Source organism: Macadamia integrifolia, chromosome 10, assembly GCF_013358625.1.
Source record: "Macadamia integrifolia cultivar HAES 741 chromosome 10, SCU_Mint_v3, whole genome shotgun sequence".
In the NCBI taxonomy this organism is placed as follows: domain Eukaryota; kingdom Viridiplantae; phylum Streptophyta; class Magnoliopsida; order Proteales; family Proteaceae; genus Macadamia; species Macadamia integrifolia.
This window is the reverse complement of record NC_056566.1, coordinates 16,231,842-16,246,770: the sequence shown is the minus strand read 5'-3', so window position 1 is coordinate 16,246,770 and position 14,929 is coordinate 16,231,842. Positions and strand designations below refer to the sequence as shown.

The following is a 14,929-nucleotide window of genomic DNA, read 5'->3' as shown; positions in this document are numbered from 1 at the left end:
TGAAAAGTCAGTAAGAGATTTGGATTTCGGTATTTTGTGACATTTGTGGATGATTATTCTCGTCATACATGGCTTTACATGTTAAAGGACAGATCTGAATTTTTACATGCATTCCAAAAATTCCATAATGAAATAAAGACTCAGTTTGACATTCCTATTAAAATTTTTCGTTCTGATAATTCTTTAGAATACGCTCAAACCGATATCTCTGATTTTTGTGATACTCATGAGATGATCCACCAGACCAGTTGCGCCTATACTCCACAGCAAAATGGAGTAGCAGAGCGCAATAATCGGCACCTCCTTGAGGTTCCCGGAGCCACTATGTTGCATATGCATGTTCCTAAGCATTTCTAGTGTGATGGTGTTTTAACCGCATGTCATTTGATTAACCACATGCCATCTTCGGTTTTGTCCAACAAATCTCCCTTCTCTGTTATGTTCCCAAATCTACCGAGTTTTCCTATTCCTCCTCGAGTTTTTGGGTGTGTTTTGTCCATGACTTGCATGGGCAACTTGATAAGTTGTCTCCCAGATCTACTAAATGTATCTTTTTGGGTTATTCTCGTACTCAGAAAGGGTATAAGTGTTATGACCCTACCACACAGGAACTTTGTTAGTGCCGATGTGACCTTCTTTGAAGGTACATCCTTCTACCCTCCTCAAGTGTCCTCTAGCATAGAGTGGTCTTCTCCATCACCTCCTCCCATACCCTCCCTTATTCCCTTCCTTAATGCTCCTAGTGCCAGTGACTCCCCTCCTCTATAGGTTTATCAGCGTATGAAGAAGAATGGACAGCCAAGTGACGAGGTAATTAATCCTAATGCTTCACTCCTTCCACTGCCACCATCCTCTAGTGAAGTTCCTCTTCCTCCTCCGCCTGATGACTTACTAATTGCGCACAGGAAAGGTACACGTTCTTGCACTAAAAAATCTATGGTTGTGTGCCTTATTGATAACTTTGTATCTTTATGTCATCTTCCTTCTCCAATCCATGGTTTTGCCTAATCTCTTTCCACCAACCCTACTCCCCGTATCCATAATAAGGCCCTCCATATCCTTGGATGGAAGGCTACGATGGATGTAGAAATAGATGTTCTCTTGAGTCGTGGTACCTGGAGTCTAGTAGATTTACCTCCTGGTAAGGATCTGGTGAAGTGTCGTTGGGTGTACATTGTTAAGTATCATTCTGATGGCTCTGTTGAGCAGTTGAAGGCCCGTCTGGTTGCTATGGGTATACTCAAACATATGGTGTTAATTACTTTGAGACCTTCTCCCCAGTCGCTCGCCTGAATTCTATTCTTCTTATTTCTCTTGCTATCAACTTTGATTGACCTTTATTTCAATTGGACATCAAGAATGCTTTTTTGTATGGTGATCTCCAGGAAGAGGTATATATGGAGCAACCTCCTGGGTATGTTACTCAGGGGGAGAGTACAAGTCGTGTGTGTCGCTTACACAAGGCTATCTATGGGCTTAAACAGTCTCCTTGGGCATGGTTTGACAAGTTCAGCGCTACCATAGTTACTTGTGGTTTTTCTCAGTGTTATTCTAATCATTATGTGTTTGTTCGTCGCTGAGGTGATAAGCTGGTTGTTTGGGTAGTATATGTTGATATTATTCTGACTGGTAATGATGAGGCAGGAATTTCTGAAGTAAAAGATCATCTCCAGCAACATTTTCAGACAAAGGATCTAGCCCAACTTCATTATTTCCTTGGAATTGAGGTAATCCGCTACAAGAAAGGGATCAGCCTGTCTCAAAGGAAGTATGTGGTGGATCTTCTATTTGATACTGGGATGCTTGCATCCAGACCCGTTGATATTCCTATGGACCCTCACCAAAAGTTTGGTGTGGATGATGGTGAACCCCTTCAAGATGTGCATTAATACAGGAGCTTGATTGGCAAGTTGATTTACCTCACTGTGACTCATCCTGACATTTCCCATGCTGTTGGAATTCTTAGTCAGTTCATGCAGTCTCCTCAGAAAGCACATTGGGATGCTGTTGTTCGTGTTCTTCGCTATCTAAAAGGTGCCCCCTGGAAAAGGGTTGATTTATCGTCCTAATCGGCATATAGAACTAGTGGGGTATTCTGATGCTAATTGGGTTGGCTCTGCTAGTGATTGGAGATCTACTACTGGATACTGTACATTTGTTAGAGGTAATCTTATTACGTGGCGTAGCAAGAAGTATACTACTATTGCCCGGTCTAGTGCAAAAGCAGAGTACAGAGCTATAGCTCATACCACTGCTAAGTTGCTGTGGCTGCGGTCATTACTCTTGGAGTTGGGATTTCCTGTGACCAAGCCAATGAAGATGTATTGTGACAACCAAGCTACAGTTTACATCGCTAGTAATCCAGTCTTTCATAAGAGGACCAAACAAACTGAAGTAGACTGCCACTTTGTTCGTGATGTTGTTCTAAAGAAGCTGATTAAAACTCCGTTTGTTTCTTCAACAGATCAGTTAGCTGACATGTTCACTAAGTCCTTGTTTGCTCCTAGTTTTCACAATGGTTGTACCAAGCTGAGCATGGGTGATGTGTATGCTCCAGCTTGAGGGGGAGTGTTAAGATTGTCGCTAAATCCCGATAAGGGATTAGCGTTGGGTTCTCTAGGCCGATAGGGGCAATCTTGTCCTATCGGCCCCTCTTTTGGTCTTTAGGGTTAAGTATCTGTGTTTGGGGGCTATTCTTGTAATTGTCTATTATATTTTTGATATATATTACAGAGAGCTTGCGATCAATCCATCTTGGACAAATCGTAGGTTGCTCTCAACTTTTGGGACTATTTGTGATTTCTCCTTTCTTTCTCTTCTCTTTTTCTTTCTTTTCTTCTTATCTTTTCCTGGTTTACTGATTTGGTTACAAGAATCTGGAATTGTAACAAAGGTCATGAAGCATATCCTGACTGAAAAATTTGTTCCTCTTAATTATGAAAAGGTAATGTTCCATAAATTACTTAACTTGCAACAAGGGAACAAAAATGTGGATTCTTACACCCTCGAATTCCACAAACTGTCTTGGCATAAGCCGCTACCACATCAACAAACCTGAAATCAGTGTTAGCCAACTCAAGTCGAATCTCAATACTGATATATCGCATTAACCCAAATATCAAAGAGAATGCCAATTTTGTATATAAATGGAAGTTTTAAGGAATGGCACTTTTGTAAATAATCTGGAATTCCCAATTGATAAAAGGGTCGGTCAAGTAAGAAAGGACACAAGTGGGATTTAATTAAATATTGAGGACATGCTAGGTAATACAGTTAAGTGATATTGGACATGAGAGAATAAAAGATAGACAAAGGGGTATAAATGGAATGACAAAAAGAATAGAGAAAGTGGGGAATAAAAACAAATATTGGGTAATTCTGGGATTTAACAGAAATAAGGAATAAAACCTACCTTATGTTGTATTCTTCAACCTCACGACAAAACCAGAAACCAGCGGAAGAAAAAAAAACTTCAAATCAATGGAACTCCTTCGACAAGTCTCGAATTGGCCAAAAATTCCAAACGAAGATGGCCAACCTTAAGGTCTCCTGAATCCGACTAAAAAACACTTCAAGCAAGAACCAAGAGGAGCGGTGTTGTCTCTGCAACTCAGGCCAGGCGGTAACAGGCGAACCAGTTCTAAACTTGGTCGTGAAGCTCACCACAGAGACTGAATCTTGTCACGAGAACTCTGTGGTTAGGTCGCCTTAGGAACGTGATTCTAGCCCCAAAGTTGAGAAGTGAAAACACTTGTATCCAGGGAGATACTGTCAATTCCTTTGAGCTGTAATCTGTCGCCAAAACAGGGGTTGGGAATAGAATCAGCAAGAAGAATAATGAATTGAAAAAATTATGTTTTGGTTGGAAACGATGGCTGCCCTAGGTGGTTTTCTTCGTCCCCTTCTCTGATATTCTTCTTTTCTTCCTCTATTATTCTGATTAGGGTTTTGTTATTTTCACCAAAGACCCTTCTTTCTGAAGTTCTGTTTTAAAATTTTCCTTAGTCTGAAATTAATTTCAGAACCACCCCTTTATCCTAATTTTAATTCATGTTAAGTCCTCTGTCAATTATTTCACTCTAAAAGGCTTCTAAATTGTACCAAAATTTACAAGAATGCCCCTCCACCAATAAATTGAGTTATTTTTTATTCTTGTGGGCCCTAAGCGATCCGATTTCAGTCCTTGGAATCCGGATCCACATCAAGTGGTATTAGAGGAAATTTCCTGCAATTATCTAACCATGACAGGTCATATCACCAATGCTGAGTTGCACAAATTATATCTTGCGTTAGTTGAGAATCAACAGAATACTAATGCTAGGCTTGAGAGGACTGAAATCGGATCGCTTGGGCCCACTTAATTAATCAATGGCATAATTTTATAACCCAAATATCAAAGAGAATGGCAGTTCTGTAAATAAATGGAAGTTTTAAGGAATGACACTTTTGTAAATAATCTGGAATTCCCAATTGATAAAAGGGTCGGTCAAGTAAGAAAGGACACAAGTGGGATTTAATTAAATATTGAGGACATGCTAGGTAACACAGTTAAGTGATATTGGACATGAGAGAATAAAAGATAGACAAGGGGAATAAATGGAATGACAAAAAGAATAAAGTGGGGAATAGAAACAAAGATAGGGGAGCTGCGAATCTCTTGTTCTCCCTCTCTGAAATTCTCTTTTCTGTTATTCCCTCCCTTTTCCTCTTCGACCCCATCTTCTTCCTTCTTGTCTTTATTTCTGTTTGTTACACCTAGCTGCTGCCCTGTTTCTGGCGGTAGTTGCAGCCCCAAACAAGGGGATCGAGCTCCCTCACCCTTGAGTTGTTTGGACTAAGACCTTGGTCGAGAGCTCCCTACCTATAGGTGATCAAAACCCAAGAGTATTACTTCCAAGAATAGTTCTGATTTGAGAGATCGAACTCAGGTTCAGATCTGGTTTGGCAGATCACCGCCAGATCTGAGTTGCAGGTGCTTGGACCTTCGTTGCTTGCTGTTTGGGATGTTTTCCTGTCGGAATCACGCGACCGAAAGATCTCCAAGCTTTGACTATAATTTTTGGACTGAAACGATGAACGTGGAAGGACCTTCCACAACCGCCTGATTCTCCTCTTGCCGCTGTCTTCGTGCTCCATCGTGTCCTAAGGTTGAAGATGCACAATCTTCTTATTTACAAACAAATCAATTGCAAAAGTTTCACATGAGGTCAAATTTTTTTGTTATTTTCACCAAAGACCCTTCTTTCTGAAGTTTTGTCTTAAAATTTTCCTTAGTCTGAAATTAACTTCAGAACCACCCCTTTATCCTAATGTTAATTCCTGTTAAGTCCTCTATCAATTATTTCGCTCTAAAAGGCTCCCAAACTGTACCAGAATTTACAAGAATGCCCCTCCACCAACAAATTGAGTTATTTTTTATTCTTGTGGATCCTAAGCGATCCGATTTCAGTCCTTCGATCCGCATCACTCTGTCTTCAATCCCAACTTATGAATAACGTCTTCAGAGACAACATTAGTGCAACTACCTCCATCAATGACCAAGGTTAACAACTGGTCATTGCACTTCACAGAAGTCTGAAAAATACTACTATGGTGCCAATCTTCATTATCAGTGGCTTTCTGAGTGGTCAACACATGATAAATGACATAAAAAGGATGTTGGTCTTCATCACTAAGAGTGTCATTGACTTCACCTGGCGCACACTCTTCTCTTAAATCAACTGTGTCAGAACCAAGTTGCTCTTCGAGAATATATGGTATAGGAGAATCCTTATCAATAAAAGCAACCAAACGGCTGGAACATTGAGCACCGATATATCCAAATCCATTGCATGAGTAGCACCAAACTGTAAACTTTGTTGCATCAAAAGGTTTATCTGAACCACGCCGAGGGGGTGAGTATAGACGAGTAGGCCGTGAAGATAACATTTCAGAAACATGTCAAGGTAGAGAATACAGCCGACTAGGTCATGATGAGGCCATACATGTAGCACTAGCCTGTGGTTTATTAGATGACATTTCTTGGGTATGAGGCTATTGCAAAATGGAACGAGTACCTCGAGGAAAAGTATCTGCAAAATTTCTCCGATTGTAGGGGCGTTTCAGACTTTCCTCAACCTGACACGCTACTTACACGACGTCTTCCATGATAAGCAGTCGACTAGATGCAAGGGCAGCACTAAGTTGAAGGTGCAAACCATTGAGAAATTGTGCCACTAATACTTCTTCATCCCACTCAAAATCAGAACGAGTGGCCAAATAATAAAACCTCACAATATATTCTTCAACATTCAAATTCTCCTGTTTCAACTGTGCAAACTTGAGATGCATGCGTTGCTTGTAATCAGAAGGCAAGAATTTCCTGTTCATGACTTCATGCATTTCAGCCTAAGTAGTGACTAGACCAAATCTTGGGTTCGGTTCTGATATTGTTGTTTGACCCACCAGACTCGAGCTGTGCCTTTCAATTTGGCCTCTACAAATAGGATCTTTCGGGCCTCAGTCAACCCGTACCATCTGAAGAATGTCTCTAAGCTATGAATCCAATCAAGATATAATTCTGGGTTGTTATCTCCATAAAAATCAAGGATATCCAATTTTGTTGCCCGTTCTGCTCCATCATCATATTGACCAGTTCCATATGGGGGTGGAGGTGCTGGTGGTGTATAATGTGGTGGCGGTGGTGGTGGTGGTAGTGGTAGTGATAGGTCCTGTGGAGTGGTGTTGGAAGAATCCCCAGATTGAATGGGACTCTTTCCTCTATCTGCTGCCTCCAAACGATCAATAGAAGCTTGCATGGATTCCATCATTGCCTTAAAGGAAGTGACATGGTAGTAAGAGCTTCAAATTTCGCATCAGTTTCTCCCTTATAGGAGTTCAGCTGTTGAAAAACTTCACTATCGGCTACCATGGTGATGATTAACAAAATAACACTCAAAGAGTAATGGCAATATAATACATTGATGGAACTTAAAAGAGGAATGGCAGAATGGTAATTAAGATGAAATCCCTAAGTGGATGGCAGTAACATAATATCTAAAAATCACACAATATGTTACGTATGGCAAGGGTATATTTGTATGCAAGTAAACAATAGCACAGAAAAGAATAATGGAGGAAGGGAGGGGTATTTCAGGAAATATATGATTAAAGAAAAAAGGGCACAAAATGGGAAAATCGTGGGGTGGGGTGGGGTTTACCGACGAAGGAGAGACTTCTCCTTTTGGAGACAAGAGACCAGCAAGGATTTTTCTACTCTGTCGAAGGAAATCGACGCCAGGAACTGTGATGCCAGTAGTTCGATGAGCCGGACGTGAAAGTGGAGGTGAACGATGACCAACGATGGTGAGTCAATGGTACTTCGACGCAGGTACACTTCTTTTTTCTTCTTCTTCTTCGTCTTCTTCTTTTGCTCTTTCTTCTCTTCTTGTTCTTCCTCTTCTTGTTTTTTGTTTCTCTCTCTGCTGCTCTACTTATTTTTTTCTTTTTTCTTCTCTGGTTCTATTCCGCCCTCTAGTCTAGTCTTCTTCTTCTATTCGTTCTTCTTCTTCTGGTTGCTATCGCAGCTGCTTCTCTTCGATATTTTTTTTTTTCACTTGCTACTGGCGGAAAGAGAAAGAGGAGGTGGTAGGAGTCCGCTGGTTGGGAATCGAAGAAAAGGGAGGGATTAGGGTTGGAGTTTCAGCAACATTTTTGGGATTTTTTTTTTAATCTGGAACCACAACGATAGGGAACCGACAGGGGTTTGGGACTGGGACTTGACAGAAAGGGTTGAGGTATTGGTTCGGCTTCTCAGTTTGGGAAACAGAGAACTCTTTTTTTTTTTTTTTTCTTTCTAAGTCACGGTAGAACCAAAACAGAGAATTGGGAAGGGAAGAAGAGGGATGGAGGGGAAGGAATGGGATCCTTCGGCTCTGATGCCAAATTGAAGGAGAAACTTTAGGGAAGAAAGGGGAAATCAGAGAAGAGAGGGGGAAGGAAGGGAATCACACACTCACTAGTGCACAAATTCGACATCTTCATTCAATAATCAAAATCACTCTAAGTCTTCCATCAGTTACAACCTATATATAGGAAAATAGGAACATGAAATTAGAAACTTAACTGAAATGGAAACTAGCCTACCTAGGAAACAACCATAAAAGGAAACCAATGCAAGGAAATAAACCCTAAATCCTACATTCAAATCTGGAAAATAAAAGGCATGAAATAAAATACTAAGTAACTATTAATTTTATTTTCAACCCTTGTTGGACCAAAACCCTTGGCTGGACCGGTTCTTCTTGGCTCTTGGCTTCCAAAGCTAGTCATGCTGGTCCAACCAGGTAAGGGCAGCCGTATCTGCATCACACCCACTGCACACATGCAACCTCTGATGTGCCTCTAAGCCCTGCCATGTCATCAGGTGATTGTACATTGCCCGTACACTATATTGCTGCTTTGTTGACTACATTGTGTTGACAACAATAACATCACATGTGCCACATGCGTCACATGCGCCAAATGCATTATGTGTATAACAAGTGGCATGCACCCTCATGTCCCATAGAGACATCCAATGTCGAGTATGGTGGTTATATCTCTTTATAATCTTCATTACCACTGCTTGTGATGATTAGTCAGAGGGTATTTCATCTTTTGTGGATAGCATCTTCTTACATCTAGGCCAGCAACAACCATATCAACCTGGTCCACCAAGCAGCTGCAGTGGATTCACATTTGCATCATCTTCCCAACCCAATGGTCTATATCCTAGGTTGGGTATATAGAACATGTTAATGATGAGAACTATCAAGCTATGTGATGGACTTTTAAGTGTTTTTTCAAACATAGCATGGCATGGACATCTTTTGTGGAAGTCGGAGGAATGGTTTCGTCGGCGGCGGCAATATTCCTCAACTTTCGAGCCTTTCCAGAACTCTATGTGGTACAGATATTGAGTTGGAGGAACAATTTTGTAGGGGTCATTCGTGTTTCACGTTGATTGTACACTTGTACTTTTAACACTGACATTTTGTGATATGAAATGGATTTTCTTCATTTGTAATGCATATTTTAATTGTTTTCATTGAATTCCATGTGTTGCAGTACTAATTTATGTGTAGCATAGGCTATATTAGAGAAAGTATACAGCAAGGTATGTTGTACACTACCAACCTAGGGTGCGACAATAAACTAACATTTTGGATGTGTTTTTTAGTAAGATAAAAATTCCATTATGTTTAATTGTTTATAGATGCTTAATTAGGATTTCTTGAAGTTTCAGGCTAAAATATTTTAATTTGACCACCAAAATGACCTGTCGAATCCATCATCCGAAACCTGTAGGGTTTTGGCCAAAACCCGAGATATTGGTCAAAACCGAAATCTCAAACCTTGTATGGGAGGGCATACAACTGAATTAGGCCCCAAAATATGACACCCAGGCCCAATACAGATCATGCCCTATCCAATCCAATTGCCACATCATCCTTTAAAGTGGAAAAAATAAGCACCATATTAGAAGGCCTTCCTATGTGGGGGGCCATGCAAAGGACCATTTTGCCTAACCATAAAACCAGGACCTCCCTATTGAAAACAGAAGGAAATAATAATGACCATAATGGACTCATAGAACAAATGGTCATAAATACAACTTTGTACCAGCAGACAGACCCAATATCAACTGTCAAGAGTCAATCAGAACCATCTCTCATCAGTCGTTGCACGTTTATTTCTCTACCAAAACCCCTTCAAAACATTTTAATGGTGACATACATAAAAGTTATCATATTCATATGCAATGTGAAAGATAGGTGCTACATTTTTTCTCTTTTGGATGAATTACATAAAACGTTAATCGAGAAGGAGTAAGGTTAAACAAAAATGCTGGCGAAAGCAAGCAAAAAAGAGCACGAAGAAGGCCCCATACACAAAGTCTTTGTCTCCATTATAGAAAGATAAACGTAATATTCTTGACAAAAGCACCAAATAACCAATAAATCAAGAGGAAGCCAGGATAACATAAAATCTTTCAATGAAAACTCACTAAAAAGACCAAAGATAAATTTATGCTTAGAGAACATTATTTATTTCAGGGAAAAGGTTGGGCAAGCCGCTAGGGTGCCCAGCATGTGCCACCCTCTTTCCTCCCCCTTTGGAAAAGACCTCCTAGCCCTCCTGTGTCCAGCCCTGGGATTGGTGCATGCCACTAGCTTACAAAAAGGCAGCATGCCCAACCCTCTCTCCCTTTGTTTGACATAAACCTACAAAGCAGGCAGTGCATATAAAAACAAGAATAAGGTGGTCTTTGTTAGACAATTACCTATGATTAACAAATCTGGCAACATTTCCATAAAATGTAGCATCTAAGCAGAGAGCTTCTTCATCGTTTAATACTCCTTCAGAGCCCCAATCTGCGTCAAGCAGCACAGGGTATGTATGTTTTTCCTTTCTTGAGCTTCGCATGTTGCGCTCGTATAGCTCAGTGTTCGTTACAACTTCGCCCACATACTCACACACAAAGGTACCTTTAGGAAGATCTTCAAGTGTCCGGAGACCCCAGCCTTTCCCTTCAGGTGTCATAAACACCTGAAACACAAAATATATTGAATAACTGCAAACTGTGTGTGCATTTGTATGTGATTATGAACCTCAACTAACAAAGGGTAACAAAGAAACAATTTCTGACCTGCAAGTTGCATGATATGCCTCGCTGCACTACTCGATTTCCACATTGCTTGTTGCAGCCACATTTACTCCAGCACTCCTTAATAAACTTTCTCACTAGGTGGCCCTTACATGGGTTAGCCAATTCATCATTCTTTGATCTCTCTAGAGGGCAATCTTTGCAATAAACACGCCGTGGGTGTCCGTCAGGGTCACGGCTCATAGAAATGCATTCATCCAGAAACCCTTCCTTTACTCTCCCTTCCAATGTGTAAGCAAACTCACCCCCGGTTTCACGTGCACATGCACAAGGTATGGAAGACAATAAACAATCACCAAAACAACTTGAACAACAATCTTCGTCTCCAATCCTTGCAAGTGAAAATTTCACATACGCACTTTGATAAACAATATTTTGTGGAATGTAGTAAAATAAGGGTGGATACTGCTCTCCACCAAATTCATTTACCAATGAAATCCTGACCCTTTCTTCCGCTTTAGATATGTCATTTACATCATGGGGAGGCCATGCATCACCAATCCGGCGCTGTTGGACAACCACCAAAGTTGAATTTCCTGTGTCTTGACCCTTTGGCTCCTTTTTCTTATTATCCCTTTCAGTGTTGGAGTTCTCAACAGCTTTCCTGTTGAGTCGTGTAATGGGATCGAGGCTATCCAGGCCATTCATGGCTACAAGCCTTGAAACTTGTGGTAGAAGAACCTTCAGATTACCTGTCCCATTCGAAGAACCCACTGGCACCTTAAAATTGCTCTGAAGATTCTCCTCCACACCGTCTTTTATCAAACTTGAGTTTCCCAATGAATCAGGACTTGATGTTGCATTTCTTCCATCTTCTGCTTTATCATCCACAGAGTCATTGCCCAGTTCCAAAAAGCACTGGCACAATTCTTTCATTAGAGTCATCACAGAAAAATTGGGCTCAATGATCCGGTACGATTTTAGACATCTGTCCTCCACCATTTTAAGAACTTCATCCAGAGTTGGGACATGGAAGCCTGATTTCCCAAGGGCAGAATCACAGCTTAAAGAAATTTTAACCTCTCCCAGGGGTGATGAGGCAATCTCAAACCTAGCAGAAGATTCCTCAGAGTTAATTACAAGTTCATGCTGCTTTCCCGTCTCGCATGCTTTAGCTAAAACGTGATCACCTTCATCTCCTGCATCCACAGACTGAGAAGCCTGAGGCCGCTGACCATTGACTTCTGCGGTAGAGCCATTTCTGCTTAAAGAACCCTTCATACTCAAAGGACCTGAAAGATTGGAATAAGAAAATTTATCAGAAGACCATGCACATCAAATGGGAGAGAAGTTTACGGGGGTCTTGAACAGTCAATTAATCATAGCCTGCTAATGAAGGATATTCTGATACTACCTCCCCCCATCAGAAGAAAAAAAAATTGAAACTAATGATGAATGAACCCCTTCCATCACATTTCCAAAGACAAATGAAAGTCATCTCCATATTCACAATTTTAAAACCCAACATGGTCTTTTTCTAAGCACAAGCACTTTTTCTTCATACCACATTTCAATGGACAAATGGTCTCACAGATTAAGGAGCAGCAAAATAAAATTACAACTTTTGTCTTGCACATTTATCATATGAAAGCAAGACAGGACAAAGAGGTCCAGGGCTAACATTTGTTCGAACTAACTGAAGTGGTTGCTCAGGTTGCACTATCTCAGTGCCATGTACTTCTTATTTGCTTGAGGTGGGCTTGCTCTTTATACAATATCAAATATATTTATAATCTTACCATACCATCATTAAAACAGTTTAATACTTTTAAATACAAAAAAAAACACTAATGATCCTGCGCCTTTATCCTCTCTTCTGCAATAATAGTAAGAATAATTAATTGAAAATTTAGTCATGATTAAGCCTTACTGTTACCATTCTATATGTATAGTAGGGGCATGTTCATCTTTTCTCCCGTATTAGGACTTCTATATATGAACGTATAAATAGATGGTGTGTGGGTCTAATTTGACCTAATCTTTCACCACGGCATCAGAGCAGGTTTGAACTGGCTCTTGATCGCAGCACCAGTTGAAGCCTGAGATCACCCTTTTTACCATGCCTGCGATTTTCTTCCGAAGATTACGAACAGATATGTAATACTCTGTGATTGAAGCCATGAAGTAGAGGAATGGAGGCTGAATCTACAACAATGGATGGTAGTCAGGTTGAAAATCAAGGTCAGATTACAATAAACTCCAGAAGTTACAATCCAGTGATGATGATCACCATAGTGAAACTTAATGGGAGGAATTATCTTGAGTGGGCTCAGACCGCTAAGATGTTTTTTCTTGATACAATATTCCTTGCAGAAGCAAACATATATGTTGTTAAATAAACTTTTTTCCAGTACTACGACAATAATATTTAAGTGAATTTCCTTAAATTTCCTGTCTCACACAAAGGCTTCCCATTAGTCACATTTAAGAGTTCCCACAAGTAATTAGCAATGCCTTGGTATTGTGCAACTTTGATCAAGGCAGCAAAATTAAATAAATCATTATTATTTTAAATGCGACTCAATTTTCGAGTGTATCAAATTTAGCAGAATTCCAAATCAGCCAAACCAAATAATAGAGAAACCAAAAATCCCAATGGCTAATTTGCTATAACTGGACCTCATGCATTGGATAAAGCAGTTGCAATCTAGCAGCCTCAGGTAAGGCAATCAATGACCAGAAGAGAATACATATAAATATACCTTCATTTCTTGGGGGTCCTGGAAGTGGATGGATCATCGCGATTGGAACCTCAAACTGAGGCAAATCATCTGTGAAATCCTCAATTTTAGGCTCAATAAAAGCACTATTTCTCTTATTAGGAACATTTTCTCTGGGCAGAAGAACAATACCAGGTTCAATCTTTGGCTCTTTAAGAGAGATTGTGTGAGATGCTCTCTTTGAAGGTGATCTTTTGTCTCTAAGAGCAATTTGAGGTGAAACAGGCTCCTTCCCTTTGTCTCTAAAAACTGAAGGTGATCTTTTATCTACAGGAGCAGTTTCAGGTGGAACAGGTTCTTTCCCCTTTTGTCTTTCAAATGCCTGAGATGAAGCACAGTGAGATTCAGATCTTTCTTCTCCTCCACAAATTTCTAATGGCTCTTCTCCTTCCTGTCCAGGACACGTTTGGGTTGAAGCAGATTCTTTAGCCGTGTTCTTCAGATGTGTCATAGGTGAAACAGGCTCAGACTCTACTCTCTTGTCTCCAAACTGCATGGTTTCTGTTCTGTCCTGTCTGTAACAAGTTTCAGATCCATCACCCAACTCCATTTTTGGTTTAGGTGAACCTTCACCCAAAATGGGACTCGAGTTACACCCTGAGGTTGATGCCTGACCAACATGATGCCTGCGCAGTCTTTTCAACGGAGGTTCAGACTCATTTGCAATGGCTTCCTTTCTTTGCCTTTCCTCTGCTTCCTGATAGGAGAGACCAACAAAACAATGAGATGTCAAGCAAAAGGCAAATTCAAATACACTAGCATTTTAAAGTGATACAGAATATATGCACCTTAGATTCCTCATACTCAAATATAGCATCTGCAAGAGCCCTATAATTTTCTTCTTCAATGAGCTCCCAATTCTTATCATACAATCTCAAGAGATTTTTTAGGACAGGTTTAACAGTTTCCTCAGGAATTCCAATGGCCTTCATTGCAGCAAAAGCCTTAGCAACCCTTGGATTAGGAGCCATTTCTGATCAAACTATGAAAAGTAACACCTCCTATGTTCTTCCGCCTGGAACAAGAAATGCCAAAATGTTTCTAAGTCGTTTAAAAACCCGTAAGAAGTTAAGATACCTCTTGATGAATGTCTCAAGTAGCACAGTATCACATATTGTAACCAAGAAAGAAGCCATAGGGTAGGCAAATTGGAAATAAAAGAAGAAACTTGGCCATTGGGAAAAAAATTTATAACAAAATTGATAGAATTAAGGAAGTAAAATCACTACATGATGCACAAAATCTATACAATAACAGTTATATAAGAATGCAAAGAAACTTGTGGCCTACAAGGGCGAGAGACTAGTTATATTTAAAAACAAAGAAAAATGATAATAACGTTGTCAACCTGCAAGCAACAATACCTAAAATGGGAGAAAACAACTGGACTAAGGCTGCGTTTGGTAACATTCCAGAAAAAAATTTCTCGAGTTTTTTTCGTTCTATGGGAACGAAAAAAAGGAATAAAGTCTTTAGTGCATTTATAATGTGTTTCGTTTTTTTTTTTTTTTTTTTTTTTTTT

At 40.1% G+C, this 14,929-nt stretch overlaps 1 protein-coding gene across 7 annotated transcripts in view; it reads right to left on the bottom strand.

Annotated features, from left to right (window-relative positions):
• LOC122092010 (probable inactive histone-lysine N-methyltransferase SUVR2) overlaps window positions 1-14,929 on the bottom strand; it is a 29,672-nt gene that overhangs the window by 13,442 nt on the left and 1,301 nt on the right. For 5 of the 7 annotated variants that reach the window (XM_042662291.1, XM_042662286.1, XM_042662287.1 and 2 more), the window contains 4 exons: window positions 14,196-14,422; window positions 13,390-14,104; window positions 10,670-11,919; window positions 10,304-10,569 (listed from right to left, as the gene is read on the bottom strand). In XM_042662291.1, coding sequence (XP_042518225.1) covers window positions 10,304-10,569; window positions 10,670-11,919; window positions 13,390-14,104; window positions 14,196-14,378 — 2,414 coding nt within the window. In that variant the 5' untranslated portion in view covers window positions 14,379-14,422. Of the gene's footprint in view, window positions 1-7,832; window positions 8,064-10,303; window positions 10,570-10,669; window positions 11,920-13,389; window positions 14,105-14,195; window positions 14,423-14,929 lie in introns of those variants that run through there. The other 2 variants (XM_042662290.1, XM_042662292.1) reach the window with 2 other exon arrangements.